Here is a 24,116-nt window from a genome sequence, read left to right on the forward strand (position 1 = left end):
TCCCCCCATGGGTCGGTGCCGGTCGAGCCTGTGCGCGGGGGTCGGGTGGGGAGGGCGGGGGGCGGCAGGCGGGTTTCCCACCCGCAGGGCTAATCCGGGCCGTGACGGACAGCCCCGGCGCCGCCGCTCCGGCCGCCCCATAAGAGGTGCCGCGGCTCCGCCGCTCCCCATTGTTCGGGCGAGGACGCGGGGAGGCCCCGCTCGGCGGGACCGGCCCATGGGGACCCTCCGCGCCGCCCCTATAAGAGGGAAGGGGCTGGAAGATGCTCCCGGGTGCTGAGCGCCGGGCACCCGCCGCGCCGAACCGAGTCCAGCCCGACCGCCTCCCCGGGGAGCCGCCGGGGACCACGTACGGACCGCCGAGCACCGGTACCGGGCAGGGAGCACCGGCACCGGGCAAGGATCTTTGAGAACCGGCACCGGGTATCGCGCACGGACAGTTGAGAACCGGCACCGGGTACGGGGCAGGGACAGCTGAGAACCGACACCGGGTACCGGGCACGGACGCTGAGCACCCGCACCGGGCACCACTCAGGGACCGCCCGACTCCACACGCCGGACACCGGGCAGGGAGCACCGGGCACCGCGCACCCGACGCCGCGCCCGGGACACCGGCTGCAGCCCGGTACCGGTGCCGGTGCCAACCCCCTACCCGCCCAGCCGGCCCTCCCCTCCCGGAGCCGCCCGCGCCCCGCGCGTCCGGAAACACGCGTGGATGTAGCGGCCGGGCCGGGGGCTCCGCGGCACCATAAATACCCCCGCGGCCGCTCGCCCGCGCACTTCCCGGGGCCTCCCGGGCCGGAGCCATGCGAACCGCCGCGCTGGGACTGGCGCTCCGGGCGCTCTGGGCTCTCGCCCTCTCCTCCCTCTCCAACACGTTGGCGGTGAACAACAGCGGGAGGTGGTGGTGAGTCCACCGGTACCGGCACCGGCACCGGGGAGGAAGGGGGAAGAGGGGATGGCAGCGGTTGCCCCCAAAACCTGGGGATGGGGCACGCAGGTGTGACCGGGGAGGGGGGGGACACCACACAGGGACTGGCCAGGGGGATGCCCGATCGGGAGGGTGCTCCCGGGGTTGAGGTGGGGGTAGCGGGGAGGAAGATGCTGCTCGGGGCGGAGGGGAGGCTGAGGTGGGGATGCCCGAGGAGGAGGATGCTCCTGGGGGTCGGGGTGGGGAGGAAGATGCTCCAGGAGGTGTCGGTGGGGACCCTTCCCTGCTGAGAGCCGTCCCCTCGTGTGCCACAGGGGAATCATCAACGTGGCCTCGTCCACCAACCTGCTGACGGACTCCAAGAACGTGCAGCTGGTGCTGGACCCCAGCCTGCAGCTCCTGAGCCGCAAACAGCGCAAGTTGATCCGGCAGAACCCCGGCATCCTGCACAGCGTCAGCTCCGGCCTCCAGACCGCGATCAAGGAGTGCAAGTGGCAATTCCGCAACCGCCGCTGGAACTGCCCCACCTCCCAGGGCCCCAACATCTTCGGCAAAATCGTCAACCGGGGTGGGTGAGGAGGTGGGAGGCAGAGTGGGGACCCCCTCGGGTCCCCCCCGTGGCACCCCCGCGCTGGGATGCTCGGCAAAACGCTCCCGGTTCCCCACGAGGTTTCACCAGCCCGTCGTGGCTGTGGGTTAGGGGTGCCAGTGGGTGCCCCCTCCCCACCTCGGCAGCACCCTGAGGGTCCCGCTCCCTCCCCCCCCCCTCCTTCGCAGGCTGCCGGGAGACGGCGTTCATCTTCGCCATCACAAGCGCCGGGGTGACCCACTCGGTGGCCCGCTCCTGCTCGGAGGGATCCATCGAATCCTGCACCTGTGATTACCGTCGCCGGGGCCCCGGGGGGCCCGACTGGCACTGGGGGGGCTGCAGCGACAACATCGACTTCGGGCGCCTCTTTGGGAGGGAGTTTGTGGACTCCAGCGAGAAGGGCCGGGACCTGCGCTTCCTCATGAACCTCCACAACAACGAGGCCGGGCGCATGGTGAGGGCACGGGAAGGGGATTAGAGGGGGGGGGGAGGATGGGCAAAGCCACCCAGACCCCCAGCCTGTCCCTGTGCTTGGGTCGGGAACCACCAGCGAGGTGTTTCCTACTTCTGGGAGGGTTGAGGGTGATGTGAAGCTGGAGGGGAGAGGTGATGCTGCAGGAACAGGTTGGTGAATGGTGGGGGGGGGGGGTTGTGTGTGGTCTCCGGACTGCTCACAGCTTCCCCTCCCCTTGCAGACGGTTTTCTCGGAGATGCGGCAGGAGTGCAAGTGCCATGGGATGTCGGGCTCCTGCACCGTCCGCACCTGCTGGATGCGGCTCCCGACCTTCCGCGCCGTGGGCGATGTCCTCAAGGACCGTTTCGACGGCGCCTCCCGCGTCATCTACGGCAACAAGGGCAGCAACCGGGCCTCGCGGGTGGAGCTGCACCACCTGGAGCCCGAAAACCCGGCCCACAAACCCCCCTCACCCCACGACCTGGTTTACTTCGAGAAATCGCCCAATTTCTGCACCTATAGCGGGAAGACGGGGACGGCGGGGACGGCCGGGAGGTTCTGCAACAGCTCCTCGCCCGGGTTAGAGGGGTGCGAGCTGCTCTGTTGCGGGAGGGGGTACCGCACCCGCACCCAGCGTGTCACCGAGCGCTGCAACTGCACCTTCCACTGGTGCTGCCACGTCAGCTGCCTCAACTGCACCAACACGCAGGTGCTGCACGAGTGCCTGTGAGACCCCCGTCCCTCTTAACACCTCCCCCCGGACCACCCTGCCCAGCCCCGGAGGGGGGGGTGGGTTCTGCACCCACTTTTCCTCCCCCCCCCCCCATGACGGGTGCTCGGCTGGATTGAAGGCGCCCAGGGGTGGGCGCAGGGCTGTGCCCCCGGGGGACCCTTGTCTCGCCCCCTGGGGCCAGCAGCCGCCTGGGTGGGATGGGTGCCACGCACCCCCCCCCTTCCCCGGCCGCCCCTCGGCCGCTCCAGCTCCACGGGATCCCCTTCTCGCTGTAAATAAAATATTTATTGTGGACGGTTTGATGCCGCCGCCCCCCCTTCCCCTCCACCTCGCGCTTCGCTGGCCCCAGGCCTTGTTTTTTATAATTAAAGATAATAATAATAATTAATAATTATTCTTAATAATAATGCTTTGTTACAGGTTTCACTGATAGCCTTTAGAGAAGAATAAAGGATATATTTTTATCAGTCCTGCCACGATTTATTTCTGGGGGGCCGAGGGAAGGGAGGGGACAAGCTGCAGTCCCCCAGACCCCCAGTTCCTGCCGCCTGTGTCCATCCCCTCCCTCCCTCTGTCCATCCATCACCTCTCCATCCACTCACCTCCCCATCAGCCCAGTCTGCCTGTCTGTCTGTCCATCCCTCCCGCAGACCCCTTTCCTTCTCCCGCCGTGCCCACCGCCATCCTTGCCGGGCTGCCTATCCCCACGGCCCAGGCGCCCATCACCATGGCTCCTGGGCTGCCGCAGCCCCGCCGCTGGAATTTGCCGGGCCGGCGGGACTGGTGCCGCCGGAGCCGAGAGTTGGGAGCGGCCACGGGAGGTACAAACCGGCAGACAGGGAATGAGCATCGTCCATCACCGCTCCCGGCCGGGGCTGACGGCTCCCCTCGGCTCTGGGGGAGGAGGGGGGCCGGGGAGGGCACTGGGGTTACTGGGGATGGGGTTGGAGGGGGGGCCGGGGCCGGCCACTGGCCCCACACGCAGCCCCACGTGTGGCTGGAGAAGGGGCAGAGCTGCTGCAGGTGCCCCGCATCCCATGAGGGGTTCCCCGGGAATGAGCATCCCACAGGGATGGGCGCCCAGGGCGGGAATCCCTGGGATGGGCACCCTCCCACCCCCCCCCCCCGGGCAGGAGTTCCCTGGGGGTGGGCATCCCCCTGGGACAAACATTGTCCCCCCGGAGTGGGCACAGGACCCACGTGCCCCATAATCCCCCTGCTTTGGGGACAAGGCAGCCCCTGTCCCCGTGTCCGTGACACCCAGCCCGGGAGGACCCCCCAGTGCCACCAGTGCTCCCCCAGCTGGAGCCGGGAACCTCGCCGGGCCCCCGGGGCTCCGCGGCATCAAAAGCTGCGGGATGACGCTGCCACCGCCCGAAATATCCCAAAATATCCCCCGGAGCCGATAGTGGAAAAGTTGATGTTTAGACCTAGAGGACAGCAGGGGGGGTGTGGGGGAAATAAAACCCGGGGGGGCCCCCCGCTGTCCGCGCCAAGGTAAAAACACAGCCTGGCGTGGGGAAATAAAACAGAGAGGAAAAAAAAAAAAAAAAAAAAAAATAAAGGAGAAAAAAAAAAAAAAAGAGAAAAAAAGAAAAAAACCAAAACAAAACAGGGCTGGAAAGGAACACAGCCCGAAATAACCCCCCGAGCATCACCCGGAGTTATCTGCCTGCTAAATTCCGCACAGGCAGAGGGCATGGAAATAGCTGTTTTCCTGCGGTGGGGAGGCAGGAATATAGATAATGACATTCTTATAAGTCACCTCTGTTACTCAGCTTTTCCTGCCCGCCGGTGACCGCCGGGCACCTCAGGCAGCCGCGACCCCCGGGGCGGGCAGGGGCACCCCGGCTGCGGGGCACGGACCTCCCCGGCGTGGACAAATACACCCGGGGAGCTGGAAATAGCTGCTGGCACAGGGACAGCGGGGAAAGGGACAGGGCGGGCACACCCCGCGCCAGCCCGTCACATCTGGGAAGTCGGGTAACAGCTGGATGGCGGGGCCTGCCGGGGGATGGAAACCCCCCCAAACCCCCCCCCCAGCAGGGCTTGGGGCATGGGGGGGTTGCGCTGAGGGACAGGGTGGCACACAGGAGGGTGGGATAGAGGGACAGAGGGACAACGCCCAGAGGTGCGGGACAGAGGGATGTGACGGTGCCCGGAGTTTTAGGACAGGACAAGGGGACACAGAAGTGGAGGACAGAGGGGTGGTGTCATTCCCAGAGGTGCAGGACAGAGGGACAGTGCCATGCCCAGGGGTCAGGACAGGGGGACAGCGTCATTCCCAGAGATGCAGGACAGAGGGACAGTGCCATACCGAGGGGTCAGGACAGGGGGATGGTGTCATTCCCAGAGGTGCAGGACAGAGGGACAGCTCCATGCCCAGGGGTCAGGACAGAGGGACAGCGTCATTCCCACGGATGCAGGACAGACGGACAGCTCCATGCCCATCAGCACGGCCTGCCCAGCGGTGCCACCGTCCCTACCCTGTGCCCCGTTACCCGCCGGCAGCCCGGCCCCATCCCGGCTCCCCCCGGCCCCGGTTGCCGCCGTCCCCCGTCCCGCCAGCGCCCGCCTCGTCCGGCCGCCCCCTCCCCATCCATCCGCCGCATTCCTCCGGCGCAGGGCCAAGGCGCCCAGCAACCGTGGCAGGCCTGGCCTCTAATCCCCGGGCATGCCAACCCCGGGGGGACCGTCGCCGTCACCCACTCCCCGATAGGTGACCAATGCCCGAGACGAACAATTAGGGACAAAGCCGGAGCCGCCGGGGGCTAACGCCGTCCTTCACGGGTGCCTTGTGCGGCATTCGGCGAGTTTAATGAATTGTCCATCACTCCTTTCAGCTCCGCTCGCCCGGGCTGGATTAATCTGAGAAGCCGCAGTGGGGAAGGAGCCGCTAAGCCCGTATTTATTACTCTGCCATTGTAACTAATTGAGGTAATTATCTGTGACTCCAGCCCCGCGCAACAATGCGGCATTCACCGCTGGCATCCCCCTTCCCACCGGTTCCTGGGAGAGCCAGCACCGCCTGGACACGGGGACAGCGTGGGGGGACCTGGATGGCTGGGATCGTGGTGTGGCTGGCACCGCGTGGCAGTGGCGTGGCTGGCACGTCACGGTGTGGCCGGCATCGTGTGGCCGCTGTGCCCAGAACCAGGTGACATCGTGTTGTAGGGACAGGCTTGTCACGGTGGGACGCGCAGTGGCTGTCACCGTGTGGCCGTGGCACGGCTGGCATCGCGGAAGGACAGGCCTGTGGGGACGAGGCCAGCTCTGCCGGCACGCGTGGGGCTCGGCGTGGCCGGTGCCAGCTGCACACGTGGGGCACGGCGCGCTGGGGACACCCCTGGGACTGGCACGGGTGACCACGGCCCCCTGGGGACGCTGCCAGCACCGGTGACATCCGGGGGTCACGGCTCTCCGGGGACACCGGCACCCACCTGGCTGTGTCCCTCACCGGGTCCCGGTTCCGACCCGCGGGGACAGCGCGAGAAGTAGGGCAGGGTCACCCCTGCATCCCACCCCCTCGCTCGGGGGGACCCCCGGTGCCCCCCGGTGCCTCTCCCTGTCCGTTCGGTCACCGGTCGCGGCGACACCTGGTGGTCACCGGGGGGACCGCGCCCGGATCGGGGGGCACCGGGATCCCCTGGTCCCACACGTGGGGATCCCCAGCTCCGCAGGGACTCCGTCCCGGGATGGGGCAGATTTTGGGGCGGGAGTGGTGCCTGGAAGTGTCCCGGGGGGAGACCCCGGGGGGGGTCCCGGGGGGGGCGGCACCGGCGCCGGCGCAGCCCGAATTAGCAGCAGGTGGGGAGCGGGGGGGGGCTGGGCCGGGGCTGAGCCCCCGGAAAGGGCCGCGCCACCTCCCCCGCGTCTGGGACACCCCGGGACGCACCGGGCAGCCTTCCCGACCGGGCCGAACTGGGCAAGGTGTCCCGAGCTGTGCCGAGCCGTGCCGAGCTGTGCTGAGCCGTACCGGGTCATACTGGGCCACACCGGGCTTTGCCAAGCTGTGCCGAGCCGTGCCAGGTGACACCAAGACATCCCAGATGGCACCGAGCGGTGCCAGGCCGGACCGAACCGTGCCAAGCCGCTGGCACAGCCGGGGCGGGATGGTGGCCACCGTGGTGACTCGGGACAGGACCCGGTGTCGTGTCGGGCACCCGAGGCCACCCGCCAGGCCAGGGGACACTTTGGAGGGGGGGTGGGTGACGTGGTCGTGGGGCTGCCCCCGCTCGAGTGGTCCCGGCTGGCTCGCGCGGTGCCCTCCCGGCCGGTGTCACCGGGATAATGACAGGGTCCGGCGGGGGGGCGGGGGAGGAGCCGGTTTTAAATAACGGTGCAAATTGGACACGTTATTTGTGCGGTTTCCTCTGGCCCGGGGATCCTCCCCCCCTCCCCCCCGCAAAGTGACTAAGAGGTGGCAGTCACTTCGGGTGGGGGGGGTGTCACCCGCACATACACACGGTCCCGTCCCCCCCCCGGTGACTCACCCGGGGTCCCCCCGCAGGCTGTGACGTAGGGTGGGTCAGCCCTGTCCCGGTCACCCCCTCATTAAGGGGGACACACAACATGTCCCACCCGTGCTGGGACACGGTGCGGGGACCCCCGGGGGAGGGGGGGGGGATGCCTGGCTCCTCACTAGGGTTGGGCTGGGGGCATGGAGGTGGCTGGAACCGCCCCCCCCCGCTGCAAACACAAGGGCCAGAGGCATCACACTGGGGTCCCGCAGCCTTTATTGGGGTCCCCTCAGCCCCCCCGCGGGCCACACCCCTGCAAACCCCGTCCCTCAGGCCCGGGGGGGGCTGGCGGTCCCCGGGGGGGCTCCGGTGCTCTCCAGGCTGCTGCTGCTGCTGCTGTAGGGTCGACAGAGCCGCCCCCGGGACCCCCCCTCGGCCTCCGAGTCAGAGTCGGGGGCCGTGTGCCGGCGGATGCGGGACACGGCCTCACGCAGGGCCTGGGCGTACAGCAGCGGCCTCCGAGGGGGGGCCCGGCCCCGGGGGGGACCCCCGCAGCTCCCACCCGGGCTCTTTTGGGGACTGACAGGGAGGTCCCGGGTGGGCGAGGCGGCTGCTGCTGCCGGCGGGGTGGCGGCCCCAGCGGCTGCGGGGGGGGTGCTGGGCCTCGGGGCCCCCCCGGTGTAGCGGACCTGGTGCCGCTGGGGGGGGGGCACGTACTGGGCCCGGACCACCACGCGGGTGGCGTCGATGAGGACGTGACCCCCCGTCCCCTGCCGCCCCCGCCGGCCCCCCGGGCCCCGCTCCCGGCCCCCGGCTGCCCGCGGGAGCGTCTGGCTGTGGCGGGGGGTGCCGAGCCCCCCCGGGCTGGGCTGTGTCCTGCGGGGCCGCCGGTGCCCTCCCTCGGTGGCCGCCCGGGGCAGCGTGTGGCTCCAGCCCCCCGGTAGAAGCCCCCGGGCCCGGGGGGCCGGCGGGGGGCTGCAAGGGCCCCGGTGGGGCCGGAGCTGTAGGGTGCGGTGTGGAGCATCGTAGGCGGGGGGGGCGATGTAGGGGGGCGGCCCCCCCCGGGGGGTGTGGGCTGCCTGCACCCGCTGCATGTGAGCCTCGTAGCTGGGGGGACACAGGGGGACCCGGGGGGCAGAAGGCATGGGTCGGCCCCGGGGTGTGCTGCCCCCCGGGCCCTCGGGCTGTCTGGGGGGGCAGGGGGTGGGAGGTGGTCGGGGCCGGGTCTGGCGGAGCGGGGGGGGTGGGACGGTGAAGTCCTGCAGGTGGCACGGGGGAGCGGGGGGCACCGGGGGCCAGGGGGGGGTCAGCTCTGCCACAAGGCGCTTCTCCAGGTACCTGCAAGACAGAGAGGGGTGGGGGGTGTGCGGGGGGGATGCCGAGGTGCGGGATGGACCCTACGCCCACCCCCCCGTGCCCCCACTCACGCGTACTCCCCGGCGATGCGGCGGTAGGTCCACGGGGGCGGGGGGGGGCACCCCGCAGCCATGCCGGGGCCCGGGCTGCAACATGCCACGGTGTCGATCTCCACCAGAACCACCTGGGTCCTCTCCCGGATCCGCAGCCGCCCCGCGCCCCCCAGCATGGCACCGGGGGGGTCCTGGCACCAGGAGGAGGAGGGGGGGACACACCCCTCCTTTTTTTCTTTTGGGGGGGGGGGTGTCCCCGCTGCCACCCACTCACCGGAGCCTCGGCGGAGCCACGCGCCCACCCACCCTCACGTGAGTCCCTCGGGACCCCCGTGTCCCACGCGGTGGCACCGCCGGGCCGCTGGCCCACGGGGGCCGCCGAGCCATTGATTGTCAGCCCGGCACACACCGCGGGGGTCCCACCGGCCGTCCTGGGGGTGCCCCCCACCCCCTGGGATCCCTTCCCCCCCCTGCGACAGAGAGAGGCGATGCCGGGTTTGGCACCGAGCGCCGCTGCCCACGCCGAGCGGAGCTTAGCAACCCTCCGGCGGCGGCATGGCAACGGCACAGCCCCCCCGGTACCGCAACGGACCCCCCCCCGAACCCCTCCGGGCCCCCACCCCGGCTCTCACCTCGCACCCCTGCGCCGCAGCCTCTGCCGGAGCCCGGCGGTGGTGGGAGCTGGGGGGGCCCGGGCTCAGCCTCCCCCCTGCCCAGGAATGTGCCACCCTCAGCACCGCCGGGCCTGCGCCTCCCCCGAGCGGTACCGGGGGGGATACCGGGTGGGTCAGGCTGTTGGAGTGTCCCCCCAACACCCCACGGGCAACCCCATAGCCTGCACCCCCTCCCCAAGCCCGACGCCCCCCACCCTCACTGCGGGCACCACCCCCAGGGTCCCCCCCGCCCCTGTCCCGTCCCCATTCCCAACCTTTTAGAAAAGCCACCAGCGGAACAAACAGGGATTTAGGGGCTGGGTGAGCTCAGCAGATTCCCCCCCTCGCCCGCAGGGGTTGATCCCCCCGCTCCGGGCACCCCCTCCCTCGGCACCGGTGCCCCCTGAGTGCCCCCGGCAAGGCGGGTCGGGTCGGTGCCAGGTCTGTGTTTATTTGTGGTTTCTCCACGAGCACGACACGGGGGTGGGCGTGGATGTGACCCGAGGAAGGGGTGGGGGGGAGTGTGGCCAGGGGGGAGTGTGCCTGGAATTTGGGGGGCCCGGGGGGGTCCGGGGGTGTGGAGTGGGGGGGGGGGGATGGACAGCCCCGGGCCGGACGGAGCTGAGTGACTGAAACCAAACTGGGTGAAACCCAGGGAGAGGAGGGTGAGGGGGGCTGAACCCACCCCTGCACCCTGGGGGAGGGGGTCAGGAGCACCCCGGGGGGGCTGGGGGCTCCCTCAGCCCCCCACTACCCAACCAACATGGCACGGGGGGAGCTGGGGAAGGGCTGGGGGGCTGCCCCCCAGCTGGAGATTATTGCTGGCTGCTGCTGGTGAGTGGGGGTCCCTGCCGTGGGGGGCACAGTGTGATAGGAAAGGGGGGTGGGGAGCACCAAGAGGGGGTGAACCCCCACCCCAAAAGTGCCTCAGGGACCCTGTGGGAGGACCAGGGCTTGCAGGATGTCCGAGAGAGAGACGATGCCCTTGACCACGTCGCTCTCGTCCACCACCACCAACCTGTGAACCTGGGGTGGGGTGGATGGGGGGGGGGACGGACAGTGAGGGGCTGAGGCCAATGTGGGGACCCCGGCCTCCCCCTTTGCCTGTCACCAGCACCCCGGGGGTCGTTACCTCGGCCTCCACCAGGCGGTTGATGATGGTCTCCAGGGTCTCGTGCTTGTAACACTTGAGGACGCCCTCGAAGTAGTGGGAGCGATGCTGCAGCGCCCGCGTCACCGTCACGTCCAGGTTGTTGTAGGTTTTCTCAGCTGCCAGGTTCTGGGGCAGGGAGAGGTGTTTGGGGAGACAGCCAGACCCCCACGGGGACCCCCACACACCCTGCAAACGCATCCCCCCTCCCCCTTACCCCCCTCCCCACCTCCGCAGCCCCCCCAGGGTACTCACAATGACGTCGAACTTGGAGTAGATGTCAACCACCCGCCCTGGGGAGGGAGGATGGGGCTGAGGGTGCCTGTGGGGACACCCTGCCCCGTGCTCTGTCCTCGAGGGGGACGTGGACACGGGGCTGGTGGCCTGGGGCTGTGTGTGTCCCCCCCAACCCCCCCTTTCCTTACCTGAATCATCGACCACGGGCAGAGCGGAGACGCGGTGCTGCACGAAGATGCCCAGGGCCACGTAGATGGGGGTGCTGCTCCTCACCACTGCAATGTTCCTGTAGGTCCCAATCTGCAGCTCCTCCAACGTCTTGGCCATGAACTCGGGCTTGGGAACCTCTGCTATCTGCAGGGGACAGGGAGGAGGGGGGGACAGTGCTGATGTTGGCTCTTAACCCACCCGCCACCCTCCCAGACCCTGGGGGTCTGGCCCTTGGAGGGCTTGGGCCATGCTCCTAGAACCAAAACAGAGTCCTGGGTCGGGGAGAGGGGTTTTGGGGGGACCCCAGGGCGGAGGAGGCACGGGCAGAGGGGGGGGGAGGGGTTTTGGGGGGACCCCTGGGCAAAGGAGGCACAGGAGGGGGGGGGGAGAGGGGTTGTGAGGTCCCCACAAGACTCCCCGAGGCGCTGATACCTGCAGAGCCCGGTTTGGGGGGGGGTCCCAACCCCCTCCATGGGGTAGGGCTGGGACTTACAAAGAGTTTGAGGAATTTGAGGATGCGTTTGTGGGTGAGGATGTAGAGGGTGTTCCCTGAGTCGGGGTCGATGACGGGGAGGCGATGGATTTTGTTCCGGATCAGGGAGGAGACGGCATCAAAGAGGCTGAGGGGAAGAAAGGGGAAAAAAGGGGGGGGTTGGGGGGGATCACACAGACCCCAACCTCACCCACCCCCCCCCAGGGTGCTCCTGGCAGCCGTGTCCCCCCCCTGTGGGGTACCTGGCATTGGGGGAGATGCAGACCAGGGGCTTGAAGGAGTCCTGAAGGTAAACCTCTGCGGGGAGAGGGGACGCTGAGGGGGGTGACAGCACCGGGGGGGCAGAGCTGGGGGGCTCCAGGCAGGTCTGGAGGCAGCTGGCAGCGACCCCCCCTCACCTCTCCACGTCTCTATTTTGTGTTCTTCCAGCTCATAAATCTGCACCTGGATACAAGAAGAAGAACAGGGGATTAACCCCAGGCCAGGCCAGGCAGGGGGTGGACCCTCAGGGGGGGGTCCCCATCACCCCCCCACCCCTCACCATGGGTGATTTGTAGTAGCGGTGGAGGATGTTGATGAAGTCGGTGATGGTCAACATGCCTGGGGGGGACAGGCAGGGTGAGGGGGGGTCCTGCCAGCCCTGTGCCACCCCCTGAGACCCCTCCCACGTCACCCACTCACCCACAAAGCTTTGCTTCTTGCTGTCCCACAGCGGGGCAGCTCGGACGCCGTTGGTGACCAGAGCAAAGAAAGCTTTCTTCACCTGCATCAGGGACATCGGGGACATTGGGGACATCACAGGAGGGACAGGACACCCCTCAGGGGGGAGCGGGGACCCCCCTGACAGCCCACCTCCCTTCCAGCCCACCCTCCAAAACCTTGATGGATGGGTGAACAGTCCTGAGTCCACCCCCCAGTCCCAAACCTGGTCCCAGTTAATCCTCCCAAATCCAACCTGGTTCAAGTCCTGGGGTCTCCAGGACCCCAACCCTGCAGCCCCCCAACCCCAGCCCTGCAGCCCCCAAATCCTGCAGCCCCCAAACCCTGCAGCCCCCAAATCCTGCAGCCCCCAGCCCCAAAACCTGCAGCTCCCCAAAACCTGCAGCCCCCCAAACCCTGCAGCCCCCCACACCCCAAACCCTGCAGCCCCCAAACCCTGCAGCCCCCCAAACCCAACCCTGCAGCCCCCCAAAGCCTGCAACCCCCCAAACCTCTGCGGCCCCCCAACTCCTGCAGCCCCCAAACTCCTGCAGCCCCCCAAACCCTGCAGCTCCCAAACCCCAAACTGCTGCAGCCCCCCAAATCCTGCAGCTCCCAAACCCAAACCCCAACCCCTGCAGCCCCCAGCCCCAAATCCTACAGCTCCCAAGCCCCAACCCCTGCAGCCCCCAGCCCCACCTGCAGGGAGGTGTCGAACACGACCAGTTTGGAGCTGGTTGGGATGAGGTCGTAGCACCTGTGGGACTTCATGAAGGTGGTGTAGGGGCCACGCTGGAGCTCCCCTGGGGACGGGCAGCGTGAGCCCAGCAGACACCCCAAACCCCACGACACCCCCGAACCACCTGAGACAACCCCCACCCCCACGAAGCCCCTCCCCGGGGCTCCCTAAAACCCCAATTTCTGAGACAATTCTTGGAACCCCCCAACCCGGAGCCCTGGGACGCCCCAAATCCTGGGAACCCGCAAACCCCGAAAAAACCTCCCGGGGATCCCCGGGCCCCCCCACATCCTGAGACCACGCGAGCCCCGGGACACCCCAGGGCAACTCCCCCCCCCCCAAAGCCACCGCAGACCCCGGGACGCCCCAACTTCCTCGGCACCTCCCGGGTCCCCCCCGCACCCCAAAGCCACCCCCGGTGTCACCTTCCAGCCCCGGGGGGCTCAGCTCCGCCGGGCCCTCCGCATCCGGGCCGGGGCCGGGATCCTGCGGGCGGACACGGGGAGGATCGGACCGGGCTGGACGGTACCGGGGCTCCGCTTCCCGGTAACCGCCGGTCCGGTTCGGTCCCGGTTTCCCCCTCCCGGTCCCCGTTATCCCCCTCCCCCCTCTCCGTTCCCCACCTCCATGGCCCCCGTTCCCTCCCGCCGCCGCTCCACTTCCGCCCGGTTCTGGCCGGGAATTTCCGCCAGCACTTCCCACGTAATCGGAAGTTTCCTTTCCACGTGAGTGGTGACCGTGGGGTGACCCTTTCCCTCCCGCCGGGTCACGGCCCGTGGGAGTGGGGGGGTGCGGGGTGTGTGCAGGACACGGGGGACCCCAACCCTGAAAGGCACAGGGACCCCCGGAGAGATGGGGGGGAAGGGGAGGGGGGGCACCCAGAAAGGGTGGGGGGGGACACGACACCCGTGGGAAAAAGGGGGACACCCATGGAGGGAGGGGACACCCAATGGGAAGGGGGGGAACACCCAGAGAGGGGGAGGGACACCTGTGACACTTAGAGAGAGGGGGACACCCATGGGTGGGGGGGATGACGGGGACACCCGTGGGAAAGAGGGGGACACCCATGGGAAGGGGGGGGGACACTTAGGGAGAGAGGGACACCCATGGGGGGGGGGTGGGAGACGACACCCGTGGGAAAGAGGGGGACACCCCCGGGGGGGGGGGGAACACCCAATAAGAAGAGGGGGACACCCATAGGAGGGAGGGGACACCCATGGGAAGGGAGGGGACACCCATGGGGGGGGGACACACATCCATGGGAAGGGGGGGGTCACCCGTTTGAGGGGGAAAAACACCCGTGGGGGGAGGAAACTCAATGGGGGACACAGACACGGATGTGGGGGGGGGGTCAGAGCCGCCCCTGTCCTTTCTTAAACCCCCGGAAAGACCCCTCCCCACCTCCCCTTTCCCCCCGCCCCGAAGGCACCACCCTGGCTTCTCACGCGCTTTATTTTAAAATAACATCCAGTGGTTCCGGTATCGGTAAAAACGGGATCCTACGCGCCCGGCTATGTACAGACAGCTCCACGGGAATTTCTCGTATATTTTCTGTTAAAATTTTCTCTCCCCTCCCCCCCCACCCCTCCCTTCCCCATTTTTTATTTTTTCGTCTTTTTCTCCTTTTTTTTTTTTTTTTTTCCTCCTTTTTAAACTTTTTTTTTTTTTTAACCTTTTTCCGTTTTTTGTTTTTTTTTATCTTAAACTTTTTTTTTTTTTCCGTTCGTTTCTTTTTTTTTTTTTTCCTCTTTTTTTTTTTTTTTTTTTTTTTTTTTTTTTTTTTTTTTGCAGCTTTTTGACGAGTTGCGGAAGCAGCTTCAAAGATCGCCCCGGCCCTGCCCAGGACCAAACCCCCCCCCCCCCCGGGGGAGAACAAACAAACAGACCCCCCCTTCAACCCCACCATGGGGAGGGGGAGATGGGGGGGGCACCGACCTCCTTCAACCCCCCCCCCTCAGCCCCGAGGGGACCCCCGGGGAGGTTGGGGGGAGGGGGGGGGGAGGGGGACAGAGGGGTCCCCCCCCCGCGCTGTGTTTGTGCGTTAAGAGATCCCGGTTCGTCCCCCCCCCTCGGGGTGGGGGGGTGCAGGGGGTGGTCCCAAGGTGGAGGGGGGGGGTTAGGAGGGGGGGGTTTAATGCCCACTCACTGCTTTGCCCTCCCAACCCCCCCCTGCCTGGCAGGAAGCTCCGGACCCCCCCTCAACCGTATCCACCTGGGAGATTGGGTTTAAAAATGCCGTGGCCCCCCCCCCTCTTTTCCCCCCACCCTCACCCCCCCCCAAAAAAAAAAAATCTCAGCCCAGCAGAGCACACAGAGCCCCCCCCATCTCGTATATACAATATAAGGTATAAATAGATAAATAACCTTCCCCCCCCCTCCCCCTGCTGTGGGGGGGAGTGGGGCTGCCCCCCCCCCCACTTCCTCCTCCCCCAAATCCCCACCTTGGCATCTCGCATGGTTGGGACCTCCCAGGCAGGGTTGGGGGGGGGGGGAGACACAAGGAGGGGCACCCCCCCCCCCAAAATCCCTCCCCCCACCCCATTTCCCCAAAGACCCCCCCAATGAGGGGCTTTCTGCAGCCAGAGGAAGGGGATAAAAAGGAGGGGGGGGGTGGCTGTCAGAAAGGGGAACCCCCCCCCTGGAGGGGCCGATTTGCTCTGCCCGGGGAGGGGGGGGGGGGGCTCACATTTAAAAACAATAATAACCAAAAAAAAAAAAAAAAGAAAAAAAGAAAAAAAAAGGAAAAAATCTCCTCTAACACATCAAATGAGGTAGGTTTGGGTGCAGAAGCTCCTGGGGGGTGGGGGGGGGCCCGTGGAGCTGTGCTGGGGTGGGGGGGGGGCTCGTCCACACGCACGAGGGAGGAAAAGAAAGCAAAACCGAGAAAAAAAAATTCCCCAAAAAGCGAGAATTAACCCCAAAAAAGAGCAAAGGGAGGGGGCGAGCTCTGACCCGCAATGGGGCAGAGCCCGGATTGTCGAGCTCAAGGAGTCTGTTGGGGGAGTCAGGGAGGGGAGAAGAAAAAAAAAAAAAAACCAAGAAAACACCCCCCTCCCCCAAAAAACCAAAAGTTAAAAATAATAATAATTAAAAAAAAAAAAATTAATTAATAATAATAATAATAATAATAATAATAGAATCCAACCCGCCCGACCCGTGCCACGGGCTCTGCCGGGACCACTCTGCTCCCCCCCTCTCTTCCCTGTGGCTTCCCCCACGAGGGAGGGGGGTGGGTGGGGGGGGGGTTGGTGGGTGGGTGGGGGTCTCACCACTTCCCCCCCCTCGCCCCTTCCTCCTCCTCCTCCTCCTCCTCTTCCTCGCAGGACGAAGCAAAGAAAACCCTGAGTTGTCCGTCCGTCCGTCCTGGGGCTGGGTGGGGGGCACCCTCCTTGCTGTGTCCCCGCCGGCCCTGGCAGCTCCCGCAGGCCCCCCCCGGGTGTTTTTTTTACTTGGTGGGGGGGGGTCGCTCAGCGAGGTCTCCGAGAGGGGAGGGGGGGTCGTAGCCCCCAGCCCCTCTTTTTTGTGGTGGTTTTTTTTGTGGTTTTGTTTTTTGTTTGTTTGTTTTTGAATTTAATTCATCCACTTGCGGCAGTTCCAGGCTCCACAGTGGCAGGGGATCTTGTGCTGATCGTCCTCAAAGTCAAACTGGTAGTCGTAGGTGAGCTAAGGGGGGGGGGGAAACAAAAGTCACCCACTGCATGGACACCCCAAGACCCCCCCCTCCACCCAAAAAATCCCCCCCCCTCACCTCCTCCCCCTTGGGGATGCGCCGGCTGGAGATGATGATGATTTTGTCCTCCTTGTCGAAGGTGACGACTTCAGCCACGCAGTTGGGGGCACACGAGTGGTTGATGTACCTGGGGAGGGGAGTGGGGGGGGTCAGAAAAACTTCTGGGGGGGGGTCCCATCACCTCCAGACCCCCCCTTCCCACCTCCAGCACTCACCGGGCAGGACCCCCCGTCAGCGTGGCATCGATGACGTGCTCGTTGTTGATGCGGAACATGTAGATGCCCCGGTTCTGAGGGGGGAAAGAGGGGGTCAGGCTGCACCCAGACCCCCCCAGCCCAGCCCAGACCCCCCCATCCTACCCTAGACCCCGTCCCGTCCCCCCCCAGCCCACCTGAACTCCCCCCCAGCCCACCAGAGCCTCTCAAAGCTCAGCCGAACCCCGCAAATTCCACCCGAGTTCTCCCCACCTCCCACCTGATGGCCCTGAAAATCCCAGAGCCCCCCATATCCCACCTGAGGACACCCAGATCCCACCTGAGACCCCACCAACCCCAACCAGAACCTCTTGAATTCCACCTGACACCCTCACATCCCACAAGAACCACTCGGATCCCACCAGAACCCCTCAAATCTCACCTGAGACCCCACCAACCCCAACCAGAACCCCTCAAATCTCACCTGAAACCCCACAAACCCCAACCAGAACCCCTTGAATTCCACCTGACACCCTCACATCCCACAAGAACCATCTGAATGCTACCTGAAACCTCACCAACCCCAACCAGAACCCTTCAAATCTCACCTGAGACCCCACCAACCCCAACCAGAACCCCTCAAATCCCACCTGAGACCTCACCAACCCCAACCAGATCCCTTCAAATCTCACCTGAGATCCCACCAACCCCAACCAGAACCCCTCAAATCCCACCTGAGACCTCACCAACCCCAACCAGAACCCTTCAAATCCCACCTGAGACCCCACCAACCCCAACCACAACCCCTTGAATTCCACCTGACACCCTCACATCCCACAAGAACCATCTGAATGCTACCTGAGACCTCACCAACCCCAACCAGAACCCTTCAAATCTCACCTGAGACCCCACCAACCCCAACCAGAACCCTTCAAATCCCACCTAAAACCTCACCAACCCCAACCAGAACCCTTCAAATCCCACCCAAGATCCCACCAACCCCAACCAGAACCCCTCTAATCCCATCTGAGACCACACCAACCCCAACCAGAACCTCTTGAATTCCACCTGACACCCTCACATCCCACATGAACCACTCGGATCCCACCAGAACCCCTAAAATCTCACCTGAGATCCCACCAACCCCAACCAGAACCACTCGAATTCCACCTGACACCCTCACATCCCACAAGAACCATCTGAATGCTACCTGAAACCTCACCAACCCCAACCAGAACCCTTCAAATCCCACCTGACACCTCACCAACCCCAACCAGAACCCCTCAAATCCCAACCAGAACCCCTCAAACCCCCCCAGGCACCCACTCCCCCTCCTCACCTGCTCCTCATAGATCTTCTCCCTCCTGTTGGCCACCTCGTTGCGGATGATGGTCCCGATGTACTCGATGACCATGGTGTGCTTCTCAATATCCTTGGCAGCATAGAGCCCCAAGCCCTGGATTCTGGACCGGGCCAGGTAAACGTTGTTTTTCCACTCGGTTTTCAGTCGCCGGTACTGGGAGGACTTGGAATGCACAAACTGTTTGCTGTAGGGGGTGTTGGTCTCCCCCGTGAAGGTGCTCTGGTAAGCCTTGGACATGCTGGTGCTGTTCAGGGTGTGGGGCCTGCCAGGAGGGAGGAATTGAGGAGGGATCAGCCATGGAAATCCTTCCCGGAGGATCCCAAGTTCTCCCAAGGGATCTCAGCCTCTCCTGAGGGGTCCCAGCTTCTGGGGGTTCCTGGGTTCTCCTTGGGGATCCTGTTTTCTCCATGAGGAACATGACCCTCCTAGATGGATCTCGCCCCTCTCAGGGGATCCCAGCTCTCCTAAAGGATCCCAGCTTCTCCCAGAGGACCCAAACTTTCCCTGGAGGATCCCAAGTTCTCAAGAATTTTGTCCCTCCTGGGGGATCCCAGCCCTCCTAAAGGATCCCAACTTCTCAAGAATTTTGTTTCTCCTGGGGGATCCCAGCTTCTCCTGAGGGATCCCAACTTCTGGAGGATCTTTGCCTCTCCTGGGGGATCCCAGCTTCTCCTGGGGGATCCCAACTTTTCTCAGAGGACCCCAACTTTTCCTGGAGGATCTCAACTTCTCAACAATTTTGTCTCCTGGGGAATCCCAACTTCTCCCAGAGGATCCCAACTTCTTAAGAACTTTGTTCCTCCTGGGGGATCCCAGCCCTCCTAAAGGATCCCAACTTCTCAAGAATTTTGCCCCCTTCTGGGGGATCCCAACTTCTGGAGGATCTTTGCCTCTCCTGGGGGATCCCAGCCCTCCTAAAGGATCCCAACTTCTCAAGAATTTTGTTTCTCCTGGGGGATCCCAGCTTCTCCTGGGGGATCCCAGCTTCTCCTGGGGGATCCCAACTTCTAGAGGATCTTTGCCTCTCCTGGGGGATCCCAGCCCTCCTAAATGACCCCAACTTTTCTCAGAGGACCCCAACTTTTCCTGGAGGATCCCAACTTCTCAACAGTTTTGTCTCTCCTGGGGGATCCCAACTTCTCCCAGAGGATCCCAACTTCTTACGAACTTTGTTCCTCCTGGGGCATCCCAGCTTCTCCTGGGGGATCCCAGCCCTCCTAAAGGATCCCAACTTCTCAAGAATTTTGCCCCCTTCTGGGGGATCCCAACTTCTGGAGGTTCTCTGCCTTTCCTGGGGGATCCCAGACCTCCTAAAGGATCCCAGCTTCTCCCAGAGGACCCCAACTTTTCCTGGAGGATCCCAACTTCTCAACAGTTTTGTCTCTCCTGGGGAATCCCAACTTCTCCCAGAGGATCCCAACTTCTTAAGAACTTTGTTCCTTCTGGGGGATCCCAGCTTCTCCTGGGGGATCCCAGCCCTCCTAAAGGATCCCAACTTCTCAAGAATTTTGTCCCTCCTGGGAGATCCCAACTTCTGGAGGATCTCTGCCTTTCCTGGGGGATCCCAGCCCTCCTAAAGGATCCCAACTTCTCCCAGAGGATCCCAACTTCTTACGAACTTTGTTCCTCCTGGGGCATCCCAGCTTCTCCTGGGGGATCCCAGCCCTCCTAAAGGATCCCAACTTCTCAAGAATTTTCTCCCTCCTGGGAGATCCCAACTTCTGGAGGATCTCTGCCTTTCCTGGGGGATCCCAGCCCTCCTAAAGGATCCCAACTTCTCCCAGAGGATCCCAACTTCTTACGAACTTTGTTCCTCCTGGGGCATCCCAGCTTCTCCTGGGGGATCCCAGCCCTCCTAAAGGATCCCAACTTCTCAAGAATTTTGCCCCCTTCTGGGGGATCCCAACTTCTGGAGGTTCTCTGCCTTTCCTGGGGGATCCCAGCCCTCCTAAAGGATCCCAGCTTCTCCCAGAGGACCCCAACTTTTCCTGGAGGATCCCAACTTCTCAACAGTTTTGTCTCTCCTGGGGAATCCCAACTTCTCCCAGAGGATCCCAACTTCTTAAGAACTTTGTTCCTCCTGGGGCATCCCAGCTTCTCCTGGGGGATCCCAGCCCTCCTAAAGGATCCCAACTTCTCAAGAATTTTGCCCCCTTCTGGGGGATCCCAACTTCTGGAGGATCTCTGCCTTTCCTGGGGGATCCCAGCCCTCCTAAAGGATCCCAACATCTCAAGAATTTTGTCTCTCCTGGGGGATCCCAGCTTCTCCTGGGGGATCCCAGCCCTCCTAAAGGATCTCAACTTCTCAAGAATTTTCTCCCTCCTGGGAGATCCCAACTTCTGGAGGATCTCTGCCTTTCCTGGGGGATCCCAGCCCTCCGAAATGACCTCAACTTCTCCCGGATGACCCCAAACTTCCCAACAATTCTGTCTCTCCTGGGGGATCCCCGTTTCTCACGGCAAATCCCAACTTCTGGAGGATCTCTGTCCCTCCTGGAGGATTTCTGCCCCTCCTGAGGGGGATCCCATCCCCATTTACCTCTTGTAGTGAGTGAGGATCTTGGGCTCAGAGCGGGCACAGCCGGTGGGGTTGATCATCAGGGGCAGCTCCATCAGGGGGTGGCGGCCGTAGCGGAACAGATAATTCTGGCAGCTTTCCACCCCGGGCAGCTGCCAGGGAGAAAAAGGCACGGAAAAGGTCACGGATCCACCCCCTGGGACCCTGAGATCCAGCCAGGAGACCCGAGGCCAGCACCCCCAGGACCTACCGACTCGGCGATGCGCAGCACGGCGTGGACAGTGAGGCCAAAGAGCTCCTCACCCTTCAGGTACTCGGGGAAGAGGCGCAGCATGTCTGCCTCCTTCCTCATCAGTGCCACCGGCTCGATGATCCGGTTCCACACGGCTGCAGAGGGCAGGGAGGGGTGGGAAAAAGGACCCCCTGCAGGCTGGGACCCCCAGCTTGGGCCACACATTGACCCCCATCCTCTGCCACCCATCACCCCCCCTCCCTCATCCTCTGGTACCCATCACCGCTCTCTTCTGGTGCCCATCACCCTCATCCTCTGGTACCCATCTCCCCCCATCCTCTGGTGCCCATCACCACTCTTCTGGTGCCCATCACCCACCATCCTCTGGTGCCCATCTCCCCCATCCTCTGCCACCCATCACCACCATCCCTCATCCTCTGGTACCCATCACCCTCATCCTCTGGCACCCATCTCCCCCATCCTCTGGCACCCATCACTCTCATCCTCTGGCACCCATCTCCCCCATCCTCTGGCACCCATCACCCCCATCCCTCATCCTCTGGTACCCACCACCACTCTTTTCTGGTGCCCATCACCCCCCATCCTCTGCTACCCATCTCCCCCATCCTCTGGTACCCCTCTTCCCCATCCTCTGCCACCAATCACCCCCTGGTACCCATCTCCCCCATCCTCTGCCACCCAACACCCCCATCCTCTGGTAGCCACCACCCCCATCCTCTGCCACCCATCACCCCCATCCTCTACCACCCACCACACCCACCCTCCGTGCTCCAGTGTGGCCACAGCCACCCGCGGGACAAGCGACAGAGGCGGGTGGCCCCCTCAGCTCCTGCTCACACCCTACCTTGTGGCGAGGAGTCAGAGAAGACCAAATCCTCCAGGCCCTGCTCGATCACCTGCACCACGAACTCGGGGCGCCCGTTGTTCTCGCAGATGGTGCAGCGGTAGCAGCAGCGCCGGTTGTTGGTCCTCAGGCTCCAGTAGATGCGGGTGGCCTCGTAACCCACGGGGTAGAGGGCTGTGACGCTGTGGAAATCGGCCATCTGGTGGGGCAGGAGCTGCCCGATGGCGTGGAACACCAAGCCACCCACCCGGAACATGTGGAGCCTTTCCCCTCGTTGGATGATGCTGGCGATCTGCTTCACCTCGTCCCGCTCGATGTAAACGCGGCGGAAAACGGTGAAGCTGCTCAGCTCCTGCTCGCAGGGCCCCTTCAGCTTGTGGACGGGGCAGAGCATGGTCTTGTCCTTAAAAAACATGCACTTGGCCCTGATGGCACAGGCGAAGTGGTAGACGCTGGGGCAGCGGATGCGGTTGCAGCTGTTGGTGGCGCCGGTTTTCTGGCAGAGGGAGCACTTGGTGAGGAGCCCGCGGTGCAGGGCCACCTCCACGTTGATCAGGGCCCCTCCTTGAGTCTCGTAGACCTCGGTGGACCAGAGGGCGCAGTTCAGGTGGACCCAGAGGTCCAGGTCGAGGTTGAGCAGGCGGGCCGGCCCGTCCGTGGCCCCGTCGCCCTCCTCGTGGCAGAAGCAGCACTTGCGGAGGTCCCGCGGGACCTTCTCGGGGCGCAGGGTGGTCCCCAGTTTGTCGATGAACTCGGCGATCTCCTTGTCCCCGTCCCTCTTGGCTCCCCCTTTCTGGATGGTGACCAAGAACCGCAGCCTTTTCCACCTCACCCCCTTCTCACTTCTTCAGGCGGGGTCGGGACTCCGTCCCCCCCGTCCTCCGGCGGCCGCGAGCGGGGTTTGAACCGAGGGGGAGAGTGGGGGGCGACCGCCCCCTCCTCCTGGGGGGCTGGGGAAGGGGCTGGGGGCAGGCTGGGAGAAGGGGGGGCCGGGGCTGCCTCGTGGGCTGCTTCGGGGTCGGGGACCCTGGCGGCTTCCTGCGGGGCTGGACGGGGAGGGGACAGAGGGGGACAGCGGGGGGGGAGGGCTCCTGGGGCATGGCCGAGAGCTGCCGCACGTCCAGGTCGGAGACGTTGTTGACGTAGCAGTGGTGGAGGAGCTTCTCGGGAGCTGGGCTCTCCTGCAGCACGGGGAGGGAGGGGGGCACGGGTCAGAGGACCCCCAGTTTCCCTACGAGGGGTCCTCGGCCCAGCAGGGACCCCACAGACCCCCCCCTACACACGTAACACCAGCCACCCTCTCAGTGGGGATCTCTGACCCCTCAGGACACCCCCCCAGCACCACCTTGCAATGGGGGGGCACCCACAGGGACCCCCCCCCAGCTCTCTGCATGGCCACACCTGGTCCACAAGGGCCCTCCCCACGTAGCCACGGCCACCCCACCACCCCCCTGCCGGGGTCCACCACCGTGGGTGGGACCCCCACACCCCCCCTGACCTGTCTGAGCAGGGTCAGGAGGTCCAGCTCGCCCTTCAGACTGTAGCCCGGCAGCAACAGCATCAAACTGCTTCAGCACTCTCCGAGCTGCTGTCTGGCACCTTCCCGGCCTTCTCCTTGCCACCAAGAACCCCTGCAAGACACCAGGATGGCCCATCACGGGGTGTGTCCACCGTGGGGACGCTGGGGAGCCCTTGGGGACAGGGCAGGTGCTCACCAGCCACGTCTGTCTCCACCTTCTTGGCCTCCACCATGGCCGCTCGCACAGCGCCGTCGGGGAACAGGACCCTCATAGGAGCTGGGGAGCTTCACACTCAGCAGCTCAGCCCATGGCCACCATCACCCCGTTGAGGTTCTGGGGGACAACGGGGACAGGGATGGGTCCCGGGTGTCACCATAGGGGGGGGTGACAGCCAGGACCCTGAGGGTCTCCCCTCCCTCTATCCCCTCTCTCACCTTGGCGGCCGTCTGCAGACACGGTCAGCATCACAGACACCTCACTGCTCTTGCCCTTCTCCCAGGGGACACCTGGGCCCGCAGCACCCCCCTTCCCAGGGGGGACCCCCAAAGGGCTCTGCAGCCTCGTAGGGCTTCGTGTCAGGGAACACTGTGGAGAGGGGGGAGAAGGAAAATCAGAGGAGCACAGCCCCAACCTCCCTCCTCCCTGCTCTCGAAGCCCCGGGGACCCCCTCCCTGTCCTGTCGTGGTCCAAATCCACCCCGAGCCCACCTGGGATGCTGGCCCGTGGGATGATGGGGATGACAGGGGACAGCACACGCTCCTCCAGCTCTGGTTTGGCCTCACTGAGCAGGGGGAAGCGGAGCAGCTCCTCGCCCAGGACGCTCTCAGGGGACGAGGCGGGGACGATGCTGTCGGGGGCATCGCTGTCATCGTCGCTCTCCATCCTGGGGGGAAGGAGGGGTCAGGGGATGCACAGGGTTGGTGTCACCCCCCCAGGG

At 64.8% G+C, this 24,116-nt stretch overlaps 3 protein-coding genes across 4 annotated transcripts in view; 1 reads left to right on the top strand and 2 right to left on the bottom strand.

The window, feature by feature from the left end:
• Positions 1–101: 101 nt before the first annotated feature.
• WNT1 (Wnt family member 1) lies at positions 102–2,983 on the top strand. The gene is made up of 4 exons (XM_071729402.1): positions 102–907; positions 1,246–1,499; positions 1,709–1,974; positions 2,216–2,983. The coding sequence occupies exons 1-4, from the start codon at positions 807–809 to the stop codon at positions 2,702–2,704; spliced, it is 1,110 nt and encodes a 369-aa protein (XP_071585503.1). The 5' UTR covers positions 102–806; the 3' UTR covers positions 2,705–2,983.
• Positions 2,984–9,660: 6,677 nt separating this feature from the next.
• Positions 9,661–13,424, bottom strand: PRKAG1 (protein kinase AMP-activated non-catalytic subunit gamma 1). Of its 2 annotated transcripts, XM_071729441.1 has the most exons (12): positions 13,381–13,424; positions 13,183–13,243; positions 12,718–12,821; positions 12,001–12,082; positions 11,861–11,919; positions 11,718–11,763; positions 11,562–11,616; positions 11,320–11,446; positions 10,805–10,970; positions 10,635–10,672; positions 10,362–10,508; positions 9,661–10,255 (listed from the first exon to the last, which is right to left on the bottom strand). In XM_071729441.1, the coding sequence occupies exons 1-12, from the start codon at positions 13,384–13,386 to the stop codon at positions 10,157–10,159; spliced, it is 990 nt and encodes a 329-aa protein (XP_071585542.1). In that variant the 5' UTR covers positions 13,387–13,424; the 3' UTR covers positions 9,661–10,156. The 2 variants fall into 2 exon arrangements, with proteins under 2 accessions (XP_071585542.1, XP_071585541.1); XM_071729440.1 differs by having other exon boundaries at positions 10,011–10,255; positions 11,861–12,082; positions 13,381–13,415.
• A 2,420-nt stretch (positions 13,425–15,844) lies between these two features.
• The window catches only part of KMT2D (lysine methyltransferase 2D), a 41,225-nt gene continuing 32,953 nt past the window's right edge, over positions 15,845–24,116 (bottom strand). The window contains 21 exon segments of the mRNA XM_071729460.1: positions 15,845–16,420; positions 16,506–16,614; positions 16,703–16,776; positions 18,021–18,306; positions 20,584–20,714; positions 20,813–20,949; positions 21,660–22,500; positions 22,502–22,531; positions 22,533–22,697; positions 22,699–22,740; positions 22,742–22,840; positions 23,158–23,211; positions 23,213–23,236; positions 23,238–23,290; positions 23,375–23,444; positions 23,446–23,484; positions 23,486–23,512; positions 23,614–23,625; positions 23,627–23,720; positions 23,722–23,764; positions 23,887–24,062. Coding sequence (XP_071585561.1) covers positions 16,328–16,420; positions 16,506–16,614; positions 16,703–16,776; positions 18,021–18,306; positions 20,584–20,714; positions 20,813–20,949; positions 21,660–22,500; positions 22,502–22,531; positions 22,533–22,697; positions 22,699–22,740; positions 22,742–22,840; positions 23,158–23,211; positions 23,213–23,236; positions 23,238–23,290; positions 23,375–23,444; positions 23,446–23,484; positions 23,486–23,512; positions 23,614–23,625; positions 23,627–23,720; positions 23,722–23,764; positions 23,887–24,062 — 2,599 coding nt within the window. The 3' untranslated portion in view covers positions 15,845–16,327.

Source organism: Heliangelus exortis, chromosome 31, assembly GCF_036169615.1.
Source record: "Heliangelus exortis chromosome 31, bHelExo1.hap1, whole genome shotgun sequence".
In the NCBI taxonomy this organism is placed as follows: domain Eukaryota; kingdom Metazoa; phylum Chordata; class Aves; order Apodiformes; family Trochilidae; genus Heliangelus; species Heliangelus exortis.